Raw genomic sequence first — 19,752 nt, 5'->3', positions numbered from 1 at the left:
AACATTTCCTCAGAAAGTAAAGAATTTTGGTAAACTCCTGCTGAGTGTCTCCAGACATAGGCTTAAGTATAATTGTTAATACCAGTGTTTGAGGTTGCTTCTAAGAAATTTCAAGAAAGTTCAATACCACTATGACCCCAAATATTTGCAGAAAATGCAGATATAGTCATGGAGTTCCTAGACTCTTAATCGATATCTTTGATTGGAATTTCAAACTCTAGATCGGGGTATCTGATGTGACATGATACAGTGTTACACTCATGGAAATATAATACATTATTCTAGTTCTGTGGTTAAATTGTAGTTTTTCTGTAAAGACCACAGTGGGTGAAGAAGGCACTGGTGGAGGCACTGTATAGAGTTAAAAGACAACACAGAAAACACAAGACCGAAGCGGGTTCCGGTTTTCTCGTCTTTTAATAACACATATCTATGCTCTGTTTTGTTTACAGGGAGTTTAAAACAAGTCTTGATGAGAACTAAAGAAACCAGGCAGGCAGAAGTTGAAAGGCCAAGGCCCCAGAGGTGGAGGGGGGCTGGCAGCAGAGCAGAGCCCGATAGATGGGCCTCTCGCTCTACATGTCCTCCTCCTCCAGCTCCTCCGGAGACTGACCAGCTAAACAGGTCCTTTCTTTTCAAATGAATCATTGAAAATTAAAATAAACAATTCAATCGTTTAGACATCATGCTGCTGTGAAAAGGATTCACTGAGTGTTATTGTGTTGCAGTTCACAGAGAGAGAATCCTAATGCATCCAAACACAAGAAATACAATCCTATGTCATTTGAAAAAGCAATCAGAAAATAAATCAAACAAAAAAAAAGATGAAGAATTTTGAGGCTAAAAACACAAGTCTAATGAAGAACAAAAATACAACTGGATAATTAAATCTTGTTTTTTGGAGAGAAAAAATACTTAAGTTTATCTCTCCCCTTGAATTTTTCCATTTCATAATCTTTTCAAAACAACTTCTAACAGAGAAAACAAAATCATCTTTGGAAGAATTTAAAGTTATTTTTCTTTAATAGACTGAACTGCAGTATATGGAGATGCCGCTACCTAGTTATTTATTCATTTACTTACTTTTTATTTCAGCATTTTCAAATGTTAAACTTTTTGTTTCCTTTTTTAATTTGACCTTTTACCTATTTCTTTTCTGAAGAGGTAGATCAATTATTTTTTACAGGGATACAGGTATCGTGCCCCTTGATTCCGGAAGTGAAGACAAAGGGAGAGATGGTGGAAGAGGGGCAGAGCTAGAGGAGGACTGTGGGAGGAGGAGGGTGGGACACTGGGTCTCAGGGCCCCAAGGTGAGGGCCCATGGGGGAGCTGGTTATCCGAAGGGAACACGGAGAAATGTGGAACAGGCACAGAGTGTGGTGTATCTACTGAGGGACAGAAGCAATTTCAGGGCCCTCGGGTTCTCATTCAAGAGAGACCGAATAACCCTGCTCCACCAGAAGAGCCACAAAGGGTTTAGTTTCCCATGTATTCACTTTGTTCCAATCCTCAGTGCCCCCTTATCACTCAAACCAACATGTCCCAGGCCTTATGGGGATGCCCAGTCACTCCCCACACATAGTCCTCTCCCTCCCTGCTCCTGCACCCCACTTCACCCTCTGTATTTATTTTTATTTTTACAGTCCCAACAATAAGCCGGAGAGGTAAAATAAAAATAAAAAAATAAATTAAAGTGAATGAAAGAAAATACTGTAACATGCACTGTTTGCTCTTGTCTGTTTGATAAAAACAATCTTATGGCTAAGTCTTGAGGTAGCGTTCCCAGTTATGTGTGAGGTTTGTTTCATCTTTGTAGCACCCATCTATGATGTTTCGTTTAAGTGAAGACCAGAGTCTACCAATGAGGAAAAAACCATTGCGGTGTGCATCTTTGTTTCAATAATCATAGCCATCATTGAATCTGTCATCAATATGCGAAAGCTACAAGCTTTGATGGGAAGTTTCAAAAGAGTTTTGTCATATTGTTGTGGGTTTGTTTTGTAAGTGGATAATCAACAGTCCACATGCCAAATGTTGACCATGAATATAGCTTGTCAACATATCACTCAAATTGCATAAAAAAGGACTTCAGTTCAGACATGAGAGGAATTTTGTTTGTGGACACAATAGTGAGCCATTCGCTTTGCCACAGACAACGAGCATGGATTTCATGTTATAGTGCTTCAAAGTGTGAGGGCTGAAGAGTAAGCCACTCAGTGAACAGACCAGGTGTCATCCATTACAGATAAAACCAAATTCTTATTCTTTCTCTTTTTGAGTACAAAAACTTGTTTGGCACAGTTATTACTTACATCATGTAATGCGTTACATGTTAGTATTTTGTATTTATTTAGTAGCTGTTTAAGAGTCCTGTGCATTAAAAAACATGATCAGAAAAAAATGTAATCAACCATTTTTCCAAACTAAAGCAACGGAAACAAATTGAAAAAAGTATATGTAATACATCTAGAAACATCTGAACAGAAGTGAGAAAACGAACACAATCGAGGCCAGCGTAAGAGAGGGTGGAGGACTCTGTAGTTCCCCTCAACTCTCCAAAATGAAACGATTTAAAAAAAGGTCCTCCTAGTCCTGTGAAGTACAGAAAAGTACAAATAAAATCCTGGTAGAAAGAGTGTGAGTAGAAGGATCTTAAACCAGGGTGGTGAAATAGTGAAAGAAGACTAGGGGGAGGAGGTTAAGTGTGTGATGTTAAGTCTACTTTGACTGGACTATGGTATACAGTTGCATTTCCAGTGACCAAACATAAATAGGCAATTCCTGTATGTCAAACAAGGGTACGCTATTTGTCTGTCAGTCTCTGACATGGTAGATAAGTCCGTCCCCCACTTTTCACAAAATATTGTCCCATCTCCTGTTACTCGTCTACGCCTCCGTTACTAAATTGCATCAAGTTTTAAAAAGCCCTGGAGGTTCTCAGTCATTTCAATATTTAGTTGTTTACATTATTCAATTAGTGTAACAGTATTTAACCAGATGTCATGTCCAAATAAAGCTTGCTGAATACAAAAAAAAGATACAAAAAAATGGCTGCAGTCTGAATAATCCAAAATAGTGTGTCTTGGTGTTTGTGAACAGAGCTCTATGGGTCGGAAAGAGACTGAAACTTCTGAGGAGCATTTGTACCCCACATGATGATGGAGTCATATGCTCGTTGCCAAGGAGACCTCTAAACATGTTAAGTCAGCTCTTGCCATGGCAAAACAAGAAGTTGCCCGTCTCTTGAAAAAAAAAAATGGAAGCATAAACAGTAGAATAGACTTTCACCTGTCGATGGTAAGAAAGTATGTTTCAAAGCCGCTGGCCAGTCTACTGGATGTGTTAAATGAGTAGCTCAGGCTGTGGAAATGATGCTATCTGGCAGTGTCAATCAGTGACCTGGAAGTTTTTACTCTTCGGCTTTTCCATCATTTATTCATCATTTTCCCTCCATAGTTATTTCAAAAAATACAAAAGTCTGGTGATCGGTTTCCTTTTACATCTTATGAACAGGTTGAATCTATTTATTTTATGCATTTTTTTCAACTTCCTTGTTTTTTGCTCCCATTTTTAAAAGGTTTTTGAACACCCCTCTGTCTGTTGAAAGACCAACCGAGTCCATAGGTTCTCTTTCTACTTTTTTCTGCTTTTTTTTTTACACCCCACCACTTCCCCCACAAAAAAAATGTAACACTTAAAACCAATTTTTAAAAAAAAATTAAAAACACTAACACACCCAAACCCACACACGATCACACTCACAGATCAAGATCATGAGAAATGGGGAGGGCTGAGGCTTATTGGTCAGTGCACAGAGCTAATAAATATTCACATTCAGTGTTTTCAGAGTAAGGGGACAGATCGAACGCCCTTCAGTCTTACATCAACATTTCTCTGGCACAGCACAAAAGATGGACTGCAACATGTAAGTAAACATTCTGCGCATTAAGATGATGTCATCATGAAACAGTCAAGAGGGCCTCGGATACACCGTGGTCAAAGTCATATCATGGGAATTCTGCCTCAAAAACCTGTCCTGTCATGCTGTCAGTATTCTAGTTCAGCAGTAAAACAAATGATAGCTTGTATGACAAACATATATAATCATAAATAACCTTTTGACCATGTCAAAAACATAATTACCGGGACCTGATCATAACCCACACCCATGGTGTGGTATGGACCAAAATGTGCCCAGAGACCCTCTTGACTAACAGCGCCATTCCCCATTGGCCAATACTCTGATTTTAAAGACCGAATGCTCCAATCATACTTCAGAAGAGCCAGAGGCTGCCCCCAAAGCAGGCATGACAACACATGACATGGTCCTCTATCACCTGGCCATTGTTGGCTGATTTCACTTTTTCTTCTGGGGCATCACCTCTGGGTCATTCTGATTTTCAAAATAAAAGTCACACAAAAAAAAACAGAAAAAAATAACCAAAGCAACAAGACAAAACCTAAAAAAAGTTTTTTTCTTTCCTTAAAAAAATAAAAAATATTCAGGACTATCAGCTTTATATAAAACACCAGCAAGCAAAAAAAGAAGAAGTTAGGAATACTGAGGTAACAATACCCTGAGGTAGGTTTTTATTTTTTATTTCATTTTATCTAATCTTTTCTAGTAACGGTGAGAGCGCCCCATGCTTCTACCCCTCCTTCATTAGGTGGGGTCTGGAAGCTTCACCAGCAGGCCTTCAGCGGAGGGGAGAGAGAGCGAGAAGAAGCCATTCCCCACTAACTGTTATTACCTTTCCATCTAGAGGAAAGGACTGTGGATCAACTCACCTGAACCATGCAGTCGTGGTCCTCAAAGACCGCTGTGTGTACTGTTTTTGATTCCATCTGGTCTCCTAACTAGTTTGTGACCACAGTAAGTATGGGTTCAATCCTGATTGGTATCAATGGATTTAGTTTTTGACGTTTTTGTAGATCCAATAAAACAAAATCCAGAACACACAGGAGATTCCAAAGAACCGGTTTTGGTCTAAATTGGGTCTGAGCATGAAAAAGGCAATGAGCAAAATCAAATAAGACCTCTTGTCTGTCAGTCATTGCAGGACTGCTACATATCTGGCTCAACTGTCCACAGTATTTCTCCTTGCCCTCAATTCATTCTCCCGAGGGACCGGGTTAACTCACATATCATATATATATAATATATATAAAATATGCCGTTTAGGCGTGGGCCGCTCGCCAGCGAGCATGGCTAGCTAGTTAACGGTCGTTCTCGTCCGCGTCTCGGAGCTAAGCCTCTGCAATAGAACTGCAGGACTAGCCGCGGCCTCCACGCACTTACTGTTCTCTCACTGCTCTGACCACCAGACGCCTATCGGGACCTCAGGAACAAACAGTGCCTCGGAAACGAGGCAGACCTGAGTCTCGAGGCGACCCCAAAAGGCAAGGCAATCGAGGGCAGCATTTCATTATATTTCATGAAGATTCTATTTACAACCTCATATTTTTTTTTTTTTTCCTTCGTAGTTTTCTACGAAGGAGTCAAAGAGCAGTGTTAACAACTGCGGCCCCTTTGCTGAACTTTCATTGGCTGACGAAGGGTCACCTAATCCATGACCCCGCCCTTACTGCAATGGCTTCCCTGCCCCCTCTCCCGGCTCCCGATCACTGCATTCTATTAATAATACCTCTGAATAAACATTTCTATACATATATCTTTATCTTAAAAAAAAACACCCTTAAAATATAGGACTGGCTGGAGATGGTTAAGAGCTCAGTGTGGGTTTAGTATCAAGTAGGCTGGCACATCCAAGTGTGATCAGGGAGAGTAGTCGCTCTCCATATGAGGAGAACCAAATGCCCCCCATTGGTGTGAGAGAGACCCTCTCTGAAACACAAAAGGTGGCCTCTACCTGCCACATCCTCCAAACAACTCACCATTCCTAGTCAGTCACTCTGGCCTGGCATCTGGTCTCTGTTTTCTCTAAGTTTACTTTCCCCCTCTTTTTTCCCCTCTCTAAACTTTGTCATCTCTCAGGCGTTTCCTCTCTCCGACTCAGTTTGACTCGCATCTCTCCCTGTCTATCGCTGGGTCCGTGTGTCGCTCTCTTTTATCCGTCTGTTCATCTATCCCCCGTCCGTTTTTCTGTCTGTCCGTCCGGTAAGGTCCCTCTGCCCCGTCACTTTCTCTGATGCCGGGGCTCCTGTGCCAGTCCCTGGGAGGGCCCCATCTCAGACAAGACCGGGCCGGGGTGTGGCCCCTGGCGCTCCCCCTGGCGCTCCCCCATGCCTCCCTTCTGCTGCTGCCTGACCTGTGTAAGAATGTCCCTGATCTTCCTTTGGGCCAACTGCAAGAGAGACAACATATGAGTGAGCAAGTGAGGAGACGGAAGAGTACTGGAGAAACTGTTGATGGAAATGATGAGGAGAGGTTGGGGCCTCTTCAAATCTCGGTAGGTTCTATATCTATAGGCAGCTTATGAAAGAGAGTGAGGACTAGGAGATCCTCACCTGGCTTGCGTAGAAGTGGCCGATGATCTTGACAATAACCTGGTCATTCTCGTCGGGGGTCTGTTCGCGAGGGACCACCACTTCAGCTGCAGTGAGGTTCTGTAGCTCATTCACCTGAGGAATAAGAATGTTTTGTTAGTGATTTGCACTTAGTTAAAACTAACATGACTGTTTATAGCGAGTCGTGGTCCTATGCCCAGTTGTTCTAGCTCAGGAGAGGATAGCCACAAGGAAATATAGGAACAGAATTGACTGTAATAAAGGGTACAAGCTATGCCAAAAAGAGAACGGGATGGAACCTGAGAAGGACTCAGAGAAGACCCTCTACACTCACCGTCTTTCCGCCTTTCCCGATGACTCGGCCGGCAGCAGCAGCAGCTACCTTGATGTGCGTCTCCAGCTTCACTTCCTCCTTTGGCCCAAAGAAGTTTTCCTCCTTCAGTTTACCATAAATCCTGCCCTGAGCCTGAGGTGGTCGACAAAGAGTCAAACGTTAGTTTGACATCGAAAAGTAACTACACCCTATGGCTTGACATGTGACTTCAACAGGGATTTGGAGGAAAAAAAAGAGAGTACGAAGGACAGGAAGAGTGTAAGGCTAAAAGTAGGATAATACAGGTTGGAGAAGAGGAAATGGATGGAGGAAGAGAAGTCAGGACAGGCAAGCAGAGACCACACACAAAGAAAGACGCAAACAACAAGAAGAGGGCTCCCAGTTCTGGACACTGATATGAACACTATGACAAACAGGGGCTGAAAAAGAGATTGTCTGATCATGCTCCCATTCTACTGTACCTTGAACTGGGCCTCAGGTGGGCCAGTTACAATGACCATTCGCATCTTGGAGTCAGGAGCCTCCGCTGGGGCAATCTGGAGGGGAAAAGATATGAAGGTCAACTTAAACCACATAGATAGACGTCTTTGGCACATGGGGATGTGCGAAACTTACTTCACATGGCGCCGACCGGCAAGACGCTTAAGGAGGGCGGTCACGTGTGCTAGCGAAGCAGAGGTCCCTAGTTTGAGGCAGGTATGAGCCGAATCAGAAGGAAGTGGTACTCGCTAAGCAAGCAGCGTGACGTCCTTTACAGAGACATGATATGTACAAGTATAGGTGTCTCAAAAAAGTCATTGTTTTTCTCAAATCAGTTTCAGAGCGGTGATGAAATGCACTATTTACATCCCGCTCGGTGCATTATCTTTCCTCATTGACCAATTTCCGCGTGTGAGTGAATGTCTGTGTGTACCAGTAAATCTCTCACCTTGATTGATGCTCCAGCGAAGCGGCTCAGCTGTTTTATATGCTGTCCCTTCTTGCCAATAATGGCTCCTACCGCCTGGGCCGGGATGTACACATGGACTGTCTCCTGCTCAGGGGCCTGTAGGGTGACATGAAACAGTCACAACTGTGTCACTACATGACCACAGCCCAACCAATATCTGACCCCTGCTGATCTAGAGGTTATTACCACACCACAACCCAACCCTGAGGCAGACCGAGGTCATGTTTGTGAAAGCTAGCATCAGCGTTTGCAAACACAGCTAACTCAACTAAAGCTCAATGACTGGAACCCAACGAGCTTAGATAGAAGCCTGTCCACTTACCCCAAAAGAGCCGTAGGGGGATGCAGAGTTGCCTGTTGGGGGAGGGGGCATGGAACCGGAAGGGGGGAAAAGTCCAAGCGCTCCAAGGTTCAGTCCGGGAATCAGATGAGTCTGTTGCTGGAGACAAGAAGCAGGTAAGTGCCAAAGGAACTGATCTGAGAGTGCATGATAGTTTGAGTGCATGTGACAATGACTGCATGTGCGTTTCTCCCTACGAAAGTCAACAAATACAGGTGGAAACCTAAAGTGCCAGGGGCAGGAGAAAGATCTATGTGAGAGACCATTGTGTTTTCAAGAGAATTGGAGGCCAGTATTGAGCATTGACTCACATTCATAGCGGCCATGTCATTGTCATAGGCCTCGCGCACTTTCTTCATGATCTCTGTCTCGGCCAGACAACAGGCCTCGATGGGTCCCTTCACTGTGATGGTCCTCTCTGGGTTGTACACAGTCAGGTCCTGGAGTCTTCAGACAGGAGTGGAGGGAAGGAAGAGACAGGGTGGGAGAGGTGAAAGAGAATTATAGGAAAGAGGGAGAGGTCAGGTGGAAAAGGAGAACGATAAGAAACAGGAAGAGCAGGTAGAATGAGAAATAAGAAGCATAAAGGTGATGGGGAGAGGAGCACAGGGAGAAAAATAACAAGGAACGTTGTTAATCAACCACAGTTGATGACTGGAGACTACAATAATGAAGAAACAAGTCAGTACATTTAGTCAGTCATTGGATATAGTCATATGTTTCCATCACACGGTGCATGATCTTTCCTAATTGACCATGGCAGCTCTACATAAACATACCCAGGGACCCGTGTGTTTCATGATGAGTGTTGATGTGTTTGTATGTTTTTAGATGTGTGTGACTAACGGGGAGATTGTGATCTTGGTGTCGGTGTCCTGCTCCACTTTCTTCAGGTTGCGCCCCTCCTTGCCGATCAGTCGGCCGACAAAGTTATTGTGAGCCAGGATCTTCAGGGGTACTTCTTCAGCACTTGAGAGGACAAGGAGAACACAGCATGAGATTAAACACAGAAGAAAATGAAATGTACCGTTTCCTAACTGCATGCATAAACGTCCACCCCTAGCACAATCGGAGATACCGTTTTTTTCTTGATGGGAAAAGTTACGAAATAGCTGGAGGGTCACTTTAAAGTTGTCACACTGTGCAGGTTTGACAGCTGCTTCATGGACACTGCACTCACGTCTTGGTGTCCTTAGCCTCCTGTTGCATGATGTCCAGGATCAAACGGCAGGCCGAGGAGCAGCCCTCGGGGGTGGAGTGGATGCTGATTGGCTTCTCCGCTGCGCCGGCATTCTCTTTGCGATGGACGTCGATTCTAGCAGCAGGGACAGAAAACGCAGGAAAGTCCGTTTGGCCATACAGTGTTGTGTTCACAAGCAGGTGGGCTGGGCACTTTTGGTTTGTTCAAATTCAATCGAAAGCCCTTTGGGTTGTGCAATGCTCCCAGTACATTTTCATAATCACTTTCAAAGCCTTAATAACAAAGATGGGATGTAGTAAATGCTTCATTTCAGTAATGGCTTTGCTCTGTCTATTCTAGCAACAAGTCACCGGTATGGCCTGACTTGCACTCACTTGATCTGGTTCACTGGCACTGTTACTACTATATTGGTACTTACTTGCTCTGGGTTTGTTTGGTGATGTTGCGGATGGTGGCACCCTCCTTGCCGATGATGGCCCCCACGTATTGGGTGGGCACCAGGAGTCGGAGGGGGATGTCGGCGTGCTGGTGTTTTGAGGGCATGCCTGAGCCCGGGGAACCGCCACGGGGGCCGCGGGGGCCGTAACCGGGGCGACGACTATTGTCTGGGCCGTGTTGGGAGTCGACATCCGACGTCTCATCTGGGATGTAGGAGACACGCAAGGAATTGTTCTCAAACTCGTAGCCGTTCAGCTTCTGGATAGCCCTGGGAGAAACGGGTAGATGTTAGATTTCACATTTAATTATACATCGACAATATCAGCAAAACTAGAAATGGTCATTTGTAAGGATGACGAAAGAGAAGGAAAGAGTTCCCGTGGTTTGTGTCTTTCACCCATGAGGTTTTCTGAATAGCTTTCTATAATGATTATCTGTTTTTACTCCCCAAATGTTTTTTACCTGGACCTCGAAAGCCAAATGTCTCAAAACAATGCTTTTCTTAAGTGAAACCTTCTACTATGGCCAAATTCATCGGCTGCATGTGTGTAAGTTGTAAGTTCATCTTTAATATCTTTGATCATTTGTCATGTTGCAGGGCAGAGCAATCACCAACTGCAGTCCTACCATCATACCACTAGAGGTCAAGCGAGTGATATACACACCCTATATACAAAAGTATGTGGACACCCTTCAAATGAGTGGATTTCAGACACACCCGTTGCTGACAGGTGTATAAAATCAAGCACGCAGACATGCTATTGCCATAGACAAACATTGCCTGTAGAATGGCCTCACTGAAGAGCTCAGTGACTTTTAACGTAAGTCGCTCTGGATAAGAGCGTCTGCTAAATGACTTAAATGTAAATGTACCGTCATAGAATGCCACGTTTCCAACAAGTCAGTTAATCAAATTTCTGCCCCGCTTTAGCTGCCCTGGTCAACTTTAATTCTGTATTTATTTTTATTTTACCCTTATTTTACCAGGTAAGTTGACTGAGAATATGTATTCATTTACAGTAACGACCTGGGGAATAGTTACAGGGGAGAGGAGGGGGGGACGAATGAGCCAATTGTAAGCTGGGGATGATTATCTTTCTATTCTGGTTAGAGACGGTTTGCACTGTTCTGTGAAGGGAGTTGTACACAGTGTTGTACGAGATCTTCCGTTTCTTGGCAATTTCTCACATGGAATAGCCTTCATTTCGCAGAGCAAGAATAGACTGATGACTTTCAGAAGAAAGTTCTTTGTTTCTAGCCATTTTGAGCCTGTAATCAAACCCACAAATTCTGATGCTCCGGATACTCAACTAGTCTAAAGAAGGCCAGTTTTATTGCTTCTTTAAGCAGCACAACCATTTTCAGCTGTGCTAACATAATTGCAAAAGGGGTTTCTAATGATCAATTAGCCTTTTAAAATGATGCACTTGGATTAGCTAACACAACGTGTCATTGGAACACAGGAGGGATGGTTGCTGATAATGGGCCTCTGTACGCCTATGTAGATATTCCATTAAAAATCAGCCGGTTCCAGCTACAATAGTCATTTACAACATTAACAATGTCTACGCTGTATTTCTGATCAATTTGATGTTGTTATAATGGACAAAAAAAATGGCTTCTCTTACAAAAACAAGGACAATTCTAAGTGACCCCAAACTTTTGAACGGCAGTGTAATTTATCCCTATACGCTTCATTCATATGGTCCTCCATAGCTCAGTTGGCAGAGCATGACGCTTGCAATGCCGGGATAGTGGGTTTGATTTCTGGGACCAGCCCTTTGTAAAATGTATGCACTCATGACTGTCCCTTTGGATAAATGAGTCTGCTAAATGGCATACATTATATGGACACAAACACATCCAGATAAGCAAGGTGTGAAAGGATATGGACTGGGTACATTTGGAAGTAGAGATGTAGAAAAGATCATGCACTATGGGAGACTTACTGTCTGGCATGTTCCCGAGTTCCATATGTGACGTTGACCACCGCAGTCTCACTGTCTGTGTTCACTAAGAAAAGGAGCCAGAGTGAGAGGAGAGGAGAGGGGAGGAGAGAGAGAGAGGGAGGAGGGGAGATTGCATAAGTCAGAGGATATAAACCCACCTCCTTGTCAGACCCATTTCCTGAGAGTTAATGATATTGATTGACCTATGACAGAGCATGGGATATCCCATTGATCAAATCTGATTCGCTGACAGAGAAGGACTGAGAAGCAGCGATTTACCACTGACATAAAGACTTCACTCTTGCAGGGTGTCCTGTAGACTGGTATACTCAAGCTATTTCTTAATGAGCTGCATTCACAAAGGGAGGTGCTTGGACGACAGAAGGACTCTCAGAACTCTGATCACGCCCCTTATTCATAAAGCGCCTCAGAGTAGGAGTGCTGATCTAAAATCAGTTTTGCCTAGGATCAGGTCCTACCTGATTAAGATTACCTGGACAGGTAGGACCTGATCCTAGATCAGCACTCCTATTTTGAGACGCTTTATGAATATGCTTTTGTTTTATAGCTCAGATGGATAGGGAAGGCAGATCTGGTCAGGACTCAATAGAAAAGAGTGAGTGACATTTTTGTAGTGCAAAAGCATTGTGCAAAGTGCAAAGAATACTGTGAATCTCCTTATCTTGCCCAATGAGTGTGTAAAGGAAGCCTTATCATTGGATTTGTAGATCAGATGTTCAGAGCGAAGACTGACCGGCTATGAATAGAACAGAATAACTTATTAATATATTCTCCCCAGAGATAACTTCAGTATCTTACCTTGTTCGCAGTTCTCAACGGTCCCATATTGGGCCAGCAGACCATCCAGCACCTAGGGAGGGGAGAACACAATTTCATTATAGTTGTGTTTCGACATTTCCACCTAAACCGAGTTTCTCCAATGTTCCCCTGTTTGTCTCACTTCCTACATCAGTGTAAAGCAGTTCCAGTCCTCAAGGGCCAAAGTGTCTGCATCATTTCAACCTCCCACTTCATTGATTAGTGTTACTGACTGGAGAGAGACACTTCCCTGGTCTAAATCAGACACTGATGTCCTGTGTGGCTCAGTTGGTGCTTGCAATGCCATGATAGTGGATTTGATTCCCGGGACCACCCATATGTATAATTTATGCACTGGTATGACGCGACTGCTCTGATGTAATGAGTTAGAATTGTGTCTTCAACATGGTTTCTTAGTCTGACATTGGGCCTATTTTTTTTTAAACTCCTTCTGGCTCATGTTCAGGGCTATAACATGGATGGAGAAACGTTACCCTCGTGTGGCCAGCTAGGGAAGGACATACTGCGTTGCACGCGAGCACTGGCAGGATGGAGTGGAGAGCGAGAGAGAAAGCGAAAGAGCCCCCCGCCTTAGCAGAGACATGTGGCCCGTCTTCGTCCAGCTGTCAGCGGTAGCGTGCGCCGCTCAACACCCACACACACCATTTATTTTTAAACCTTTATTTAACTAGGCAAGTCAGTTAAGAACAAATTCTTATTTACAATGACGGCCTAGGAACAGTGGGTTAACTGACTTGTTCAGGGGCAGAACAACAGATTTTTACCTTGTCAGCTCTAGCAGTCTAGCAGCCTTTTGGTTACTAGCCCAATGCTCTAACCACTAGGCTACCTGCCGCCCCCAAAATAAAGCCGCCCCACAATAAAGACACAAATACACATACGAACACACACAATCATGTCCGCAGCCATAGTCAATCTAAATGCTTTTTTACTCCCCTAACTCACTCACATCTCAGATGGCTACACAGAACATCATGTTCTGAACATATTTTTCCTGATTACTGATCCACCTCTACGCAGACGACACCATTCTATATACTTTCGGCCCGTCATTGGACACTGTGCTATCTAACCTCCAAACGAGCTTCAATGCCATACAGCACTCCTTCCGTGGCCTCCAACTGCTCTTAAACGCGAGTAAAACCAAATGCATGCTTTTCAACCGATCGCTGCCTGCACCCGCATGCCCGACTAGCATCACCACCCTGGATGGTTCCGACCTTGAATATGTGGACATCTATAAGTACCTAGGTGTCTGGCTAGACTGCAAACTCTCCTTCCAGACTCACATCAAACATCTCCAATCGAAAATCAAATCAAGAGTCGGCTTTCTATTCCGCAACAAAGCCTCCTTCACTCACGCCGCCAAGCTTACCCTAGTAAAACTGACTATCCTACCGATCCTCGATTTCGGCGATGTCATCTACAAAATGGCTTCCAACACTCTACTCAGCAAACTGGATGCAGTCTATCACAGTGCCATCCGTTTTGTCACCAAAGCACCTTATACCACCCACCACTGCGACTTGTATGCTCTAGTCGGCTGGCCCTCGCTACATATTCGTCGCCAGACCCACTGGCTCCAGGTCATCTACAAGTCCATGCTAGGTAAAGCTCCGCCTTATCTCAGTTCACTGGTCACGATGGCAACACCCATCCGTAGCACGCGCTCCAGCAGGTGTATCTCACTGATCATCCCTAAAGCCAACACCTCATTTGGCCGCCTTTCGTTCCAGTACTCTGCTGCCTGTGACTGGAACGAACTGCAAAAATCGCTGAAGTTGGAGACTTTTATCTCCCTCACCAACTTCAAACATCAGCTATCCGAGCAGCTAACCGATCGCTGCAGCTGTACATAGTCTATTGGTAAATAGCCCACCCATTTTCACCTACCTCATTCCCATACTGTTTTTATACTGTTTTTTTATTTATTTATTTACTTTTCTGCTCTTTTGCACACCAATATCTCTACCTGTACATGACCATCTGATCATTTATCACCCCAGTGTTAATCTGCAAAATTGTATTATTCGCCTACCTCCTCATGCCTTTTGCCACACATTGTATATAGACTGCCCATTTTTTTCTACTGTGTTATTGACTTGTTAATTGTTTACTCCATGTGTAACTCTGTGTTGTCTGTTCACACTGCTATGCTTTATCTTGGCCAGGTCGCAGTTGCAAATGAGAACTTGTTCTCAACTAGCCTACCTGGTTAAATAAAGGTGAAATAAAAAAATAAAAAAATAAAAACTTACCTATGTTGTAGCAGGGACTAACTTATGCTTTTCCATCTAAAACTGATTGAGAGACACTAACGGACCCATTGATACATTTTGATATGGTGAAACTATGTTATGGTCAAACCAGGGGCACTCACCTCCCACTGCAGGTGTGGAGGAATGTTTCTGATCTGAAGTTTCCTGGTCCTAAAAGAGAGTGAAAGAGAGAAATAGAGAAATACTATTTGAAAATATTAAACTCAAACATGGACGTAAAACATTTACATACTTCATGCAGTCAAATGGATTTGGTCCAACTATTGCCTGGTGTGTGGGTCTAATCCTGAATGCTGATTGGTTAAAACCGCATCCCAGCCGGTGTCTATTCCACAAGTTACCACCGGCTAAATCTATGATGTTAAAATGCCTATTTACTCTGTTCCATCTGACTGTGCAATCCACTGTCTCATCTCCCCAGCCAGGCAATTTATAAACTTGGATCTCCACTATAAAAAGCATCTAGACATGATCTCACATTTATTTTAGACTAACATTTAGTTTTCAACCGCGGACAAGACAGACAAGCAGGCAGCGTTTCTCAGCCAGTCGAAATCATGAATCGGCTGGCATCATTTTGATGGGATATAAACAACCGTCAATTGAAATAAGGTCAAAATGAAGTGCAGCTGGTTTACAGTCTTTTCAGTTTGAAGTGATTGTGTTAGCTGTGTTGTTGTCTAGCTCCGCTGAACAACAGTGTCCTGACGAGTGAACACGTTTTTTTAATGCCAGGCGAAATCGTGCCTCATTAGCACATTGCTATGGATGTATCCAAATCAATGTCACTAGAAAACAGCTTAAACAAATGCAAATGCAGTTACTTTGCTGTTATTCTGGCCGCACTTTTTAACGTGACTGTCAGTTAGCCGTAGTCGGCTAGCTAGGAAGCACGGGATAAGAACGTTGCCAGCCAGTACGGCAATGGAACATTTAGAACGAATGGCTGGGTTGTGGGTTGCGTCTCTGGCAACCGAACCACCAGCCGACCAGCCGGCTTGAGTAACAACCCCAGATTTGTGTCGGGACTATATCTTGTGGAAGTATGAAATAGTATGACTAAATTCATCAAAATAATGTTTTTATGGAAAATATGTAAATCATTATTTGAATGTGTTGTTAACCCTTTGTATAAAAGTGATAGTACCCTCGAAGCCGGTGTTTGGAGGATATATTGGTAATAACAACACCCGTGCCAATATAGCCTAAAAACACCAGCTTCTCTGGCATTATCACTTAATTAACCATCCAATTCTGAAACTTTTTTATTGTAAACCTACATGGAAATTGACCAAATATTTTTGGGTCAAACCTCATTCTTTATTTCATTGAATCAGAAGCGTGATTGGGTTCTCTGGTTCGCGGTTTAGCATCGTAAAATACCAGTGTATCTCAGAGTTTGCCTGCAGCGACTGTGAGAGGAAAGAGCATCGGTGTCACTACTCCATATGTTTTATACTAGTTCACAAGTACAACTCCAATACTTTGAGCCTCTCAACTGAGAATTCTGTGACCATAAAAAAACTACGAGCTCCATTGTACTGACCGCCAATGCACCATTGAAAGTTATGACAAGCTGTCAGAGACAGACACACACACACACACACACACTCACACACACACTGTTGGCAGTCTTGTGTTTCAGGTCTTAACATCCTGGTTCAGTACACATGAGCGACGCTGAAAGTGTGTGTGTGTGTGTGTGTCTCAGCTCATCAGCATCTGCCAGCTTGCATATCCCGCTGCCTGTTGCTGGCCTGGACTCAGAGAGAGAGAGAGAGAGCGAGAGAGAGAGAGAGAGTGTTTGTGTGGGTTGGATGGACTGAGGGGTGTGTAGGGAGAAAGAATGGGTATATTGAAACCGGACACTGACGACAGATTTAGTACTCTGCCAGCTGCCCTGGAACGTTCCCAACACATGGGCACAGAGCGAGAAAGAGAGAGAGAGCGAAAGAAAGAGAAAGAGAGAGAAAAACTATGAGGGAGTATAGTAGAGGGAGAGAGGGTGTGAGGTTGGCATTAAGCGAGAGAGAGTTGACTGCAGGGGAACACATGCGAGAAAGGGACAGAGTGTGACAGAGCGCAAACAGGAGCGAGAGAGAAAGAACTGCAGCAGGGGGAGGACAATCTCCATAACAACAACATCAAGGTTCCCCAAAATACAAGAATAAACAAACAAGCTGAATAACTTGTATATTGAACCACACAGTACCAAAGTAGTATTTACAGATTTATTCAAAGATTTGGCCACAGAGAAGGCAAAGTGGAGGAGATCAGGGGAACATAGTGAGGAGAGAAAAGAGGACAAGGAGGGGTAGCAGGTAGGTAATAGTAGCCTATCAAATTTTCCTGCTTCAACCCCTTGGAATCTCTGACTGGGAGTAGAATGACGTCGCCCCTAGATGTACGGTCAGTTTTCGCATTTTCCTCCAGATTTTAGAGGGTAAGCTGATGCTAGATCTGTGTGCCTAAGGGCAACTGAAACACAGAGCTGGCAATTGGTTGCCAGCGTCCTGATTGAACTCTAGAGGGAGCTCTAATGATCTATGTGTGTGTGTGTGTGTGTGTGTGTGTGTGTGTGTGTGTGTGTGTGTGTGTGTGTGTGTGTGTGTGTGGAGGAGAGAATGGGCGCCAGGGGTCATAAGGGAGGGGCAGCTCACAGCTCTGCTGGTTTGTAAAGGGTTAACATGTTGGTATCCCCTTGTGACCTCTGAACCTAAGTTTCTACACCCAGGAGAGACACAACCCAATAAAAATTCCCTGCCTTGCCTCTTGGGCTCTGCGCAACAAAACATATAGAAGGGCCAATCTACGCTCATGGGCCTCAGGAAAATGACATTCTACACATATATTACCATAAAGCAACCCAATACAATCATGGCACATGTTGTTTTCAAGAGCAGAAACATTCCGAAAGGTTTCAGGGCTTTTTGATGATGAGGCTAAGAGGTTCATGTTTCCTGTGCCACACCATTGGATGGTAGTTCAGCAACGTGTTGAATGTGCTGTAACAATTAAAGCACTATTGACTATTTAGCCACATAGAATGGTTCAGTTACTCGAAGGTCACCACAGTCTTGAAAACAAATGATTTTGTCCGTTTTTGGGGAAACTTGTGCAAGCCACCAAATTAACAGTCAACATCATGGCCGTGCTTCAGGCTTCACCGCCCACGGTAGGCTATTTGTGAGGGGAGCACGTGAGGGGGACGGGTGGGCCTTTGAACTGGTACTTCTCCTCCTCGGCGAAAACCCTTCTTCATTCATCAAAGTCTCTGTCCCGCAAATCAATACATCAATAGACGTAACCATCCACCCAACCCCCACATCTACATAGCCCCCCACCCAACACTTAACTCACATTTGCCCCTTCAACCCCCCTCAACCATCAGCCCCACACCCACACCAACTGTGAAATTAAATTAACCTAGACAACACTGAACGCCGACTCCCAGGCATCTCATTGGCTGACGCCATGACGACAGGGGAGGGGAGGGGAAGATGGATGAGTGGTGAGGAGACAATATGGTTGCACCCGTTCATATGTTGTTGTTCTTCCCTTCAGGGGTGGTCTTCCCTCCACATGCTCCCAACCTCACATAGCAAATACTCCAAAATGAACAAACATTTAAAATTCCTGAAAAACTAATCTCAGCTGAAGCTTAATGAATGTTTATGTCTGTGTTACTGACTTTGTCTTTGAGGTAGCATCTAACGTACATAGCTTGTGTTGGTACCAACAGGACAATGGGAGAAAGAAGAGGGGCCTGGATGCTTAGAAGCCTCAAGCCTACAGCTTTATGCTGGTGGGGTCAAAAGCAAATGTATTTAGTCTGATCAGGAGACTCTATTGGGGGTGAGACCATAGCATTGTCACATAGGAGGGGCATGGAGGTGTTAGCTTACCATGTGAAAGAATTGTATGGTCAGGGAATATAGGGTGGTGTGGGAGAAGCACAGCACGAGAGAGACAGAGACAGAGACAGCGAGAGAGAGAGCTCCATAAACATGGTTGAAAATGAGGAAGAGGGAAAGTGTGAGGGAGCATGTTTGCGCAGACCTGTGAAGGAGAACAAAGGTGTGTTTGTATGTATGTAAGTGTGTATATGTTGTACAGACACTGGTTGGTTATGTAAGGGAAAATTGACTTGAAGGAGGTTTCGAAAGGTCCTAACTGAATGGCTTGACCCTCTGTCCTCCATTATACTCATGTCCTCAATTTCGGTTCCACTGTACCTCTCCTTTGAAGATCTCTCCCGCAACATTTCACTCAAGGATAGGCCTCCACGGCAGGGGTACCCAATTACATTCAGCTGTGGGCTGATTTTTCAGTGGATGGTCAGGGGGCCGGAACATAGTTATAAATAATTGTACACTGCAAATTGGTCCGCAAAAATCCTAAACAGACTTTGAGATATGATCACATATCCCTCTATTTATGCATGGGAATATTTGGGAACACATTTCCTAAATTATAATCACTTTGAGCTCACTACTCACAAGTCGTTCTGGATAAGCGCGTGTCCTAAATTACTAAAATGTAAATGTACATTCAATATAATTTCCTGAAATTGTATATCCAATAACGAAAATTACATAATATATTCTATACGCACTACCTGTCAAATGTTTTCGAATACCTACTCATATCAAGGGTTTTTCTTTATTTTCACAATTTTCTACATTGTAGAATAATAGTGAAGTCATCAAAACTTTGAAATAACACATATGGAATCATGTAGTAACCATAAAAGGGTTAAACAAAACAATGTGTATTTTATATTTGAGATTCTTCAAAGTAGCCACCCTTTGCCTTGATGACAGCTTTCCACACATTCTCTCAACCAGCTAAACCTGGAATGCTTTTCCAACAGTCTTGAAGGAGTTCCCACATATGCTGAGCACTTGTTGGCTGCTTTTCCTTCACTCCCTGGTCCAACTCATCCCAAACCAT

At 43.8% G+C, this 19,752-nt stretch overlaps 1 protein-coding gene across 3 annotated transcripts in view; it reads right to left on the bottom strand.

Moving 5' to 3' along the window:
- Positions 1–398: 398 nt before the first annotated feature.
- The window catches only part of LOC115104068 (insulin-like growth factor 2 mRNA-binding protein 1), a 57,694-nt gene continuing 38,340 nt past the window's right edge, over positions 399–19,752 (bottom strand). Inside the window, exons 3-15 of one of the 3 annotated variants that reach the window (XM_029625244.2) lie at positions 14,901–14,949; positions 12,500–12,551; positions 11,681–11,735; positions 9,712–9,999; positions 9,273–9,407; positions 8,939–9,061; positions 8,404–8,539; positions 8,075–8,191; positions 7,732–7,848; positions 7,265–7,339; positions 6,804–6,935; positions 6,470–6,583; positions 399–6,306 (exon numbers count right to left, since the gene is read on the bottom strand). In XM_029625244.2, the coding sequence (XP_029481104.1) occupies positions 6,139–6,306; positions 6,470–6,583; positions 6,804–6,935; positions 7,265–7,339; positions 7,732–7,848; positions 8,075–8,191; positions 8,404–8,539; positions 8,939–9,061; positions 9,273–9,407; positions 9,712–9,999; positions 11,681–11,735; positions 12,500–12,551; positions 14,901–14,949 (1,561 nt within the window). In that variant the 3' untranslated portion in view covers positions 399–6,138. Of the gene's footprint in view, positions 6,307–6,469; positions 6,584–6,803; positions 6,936–7,264; positions 7,340–7,731; positions 7,849–8,074; positions 8,192–8,403; positions 8,540–8,938; positions 9,062–9,272; positions 9,408–9,711; positions 10,000–11,680; positions 11,745–12,499; positions 12,552–14,900; positions 14,950–19,752 lie in introns of all 3 variants that reach the window. The other 2 variants (XM_029625242.2, XM_029625243.2) reach the window with 2 other exon arrangements.

Source organism: Oncorhynchus nerka, linkage group LG21, assembly GCF_034236695.1.
Source record: "Oncorhynchus nerka isolate Pitt River linkage group LG21, Oner_Uvic_2.0, whole genome shotgun sequence".
Taxonomy (NCBI): Eukaryota; Metazoa; Chordata; class Actinopteri; order Salmoniformes; family Salmonidae; genus Oncorhynchus; species Oncorhynchus nerka.
Note: the sequence above shows the minus strand (reverse complement) of the source record. Positions and strands in the feature narration are given on the sequence as shown.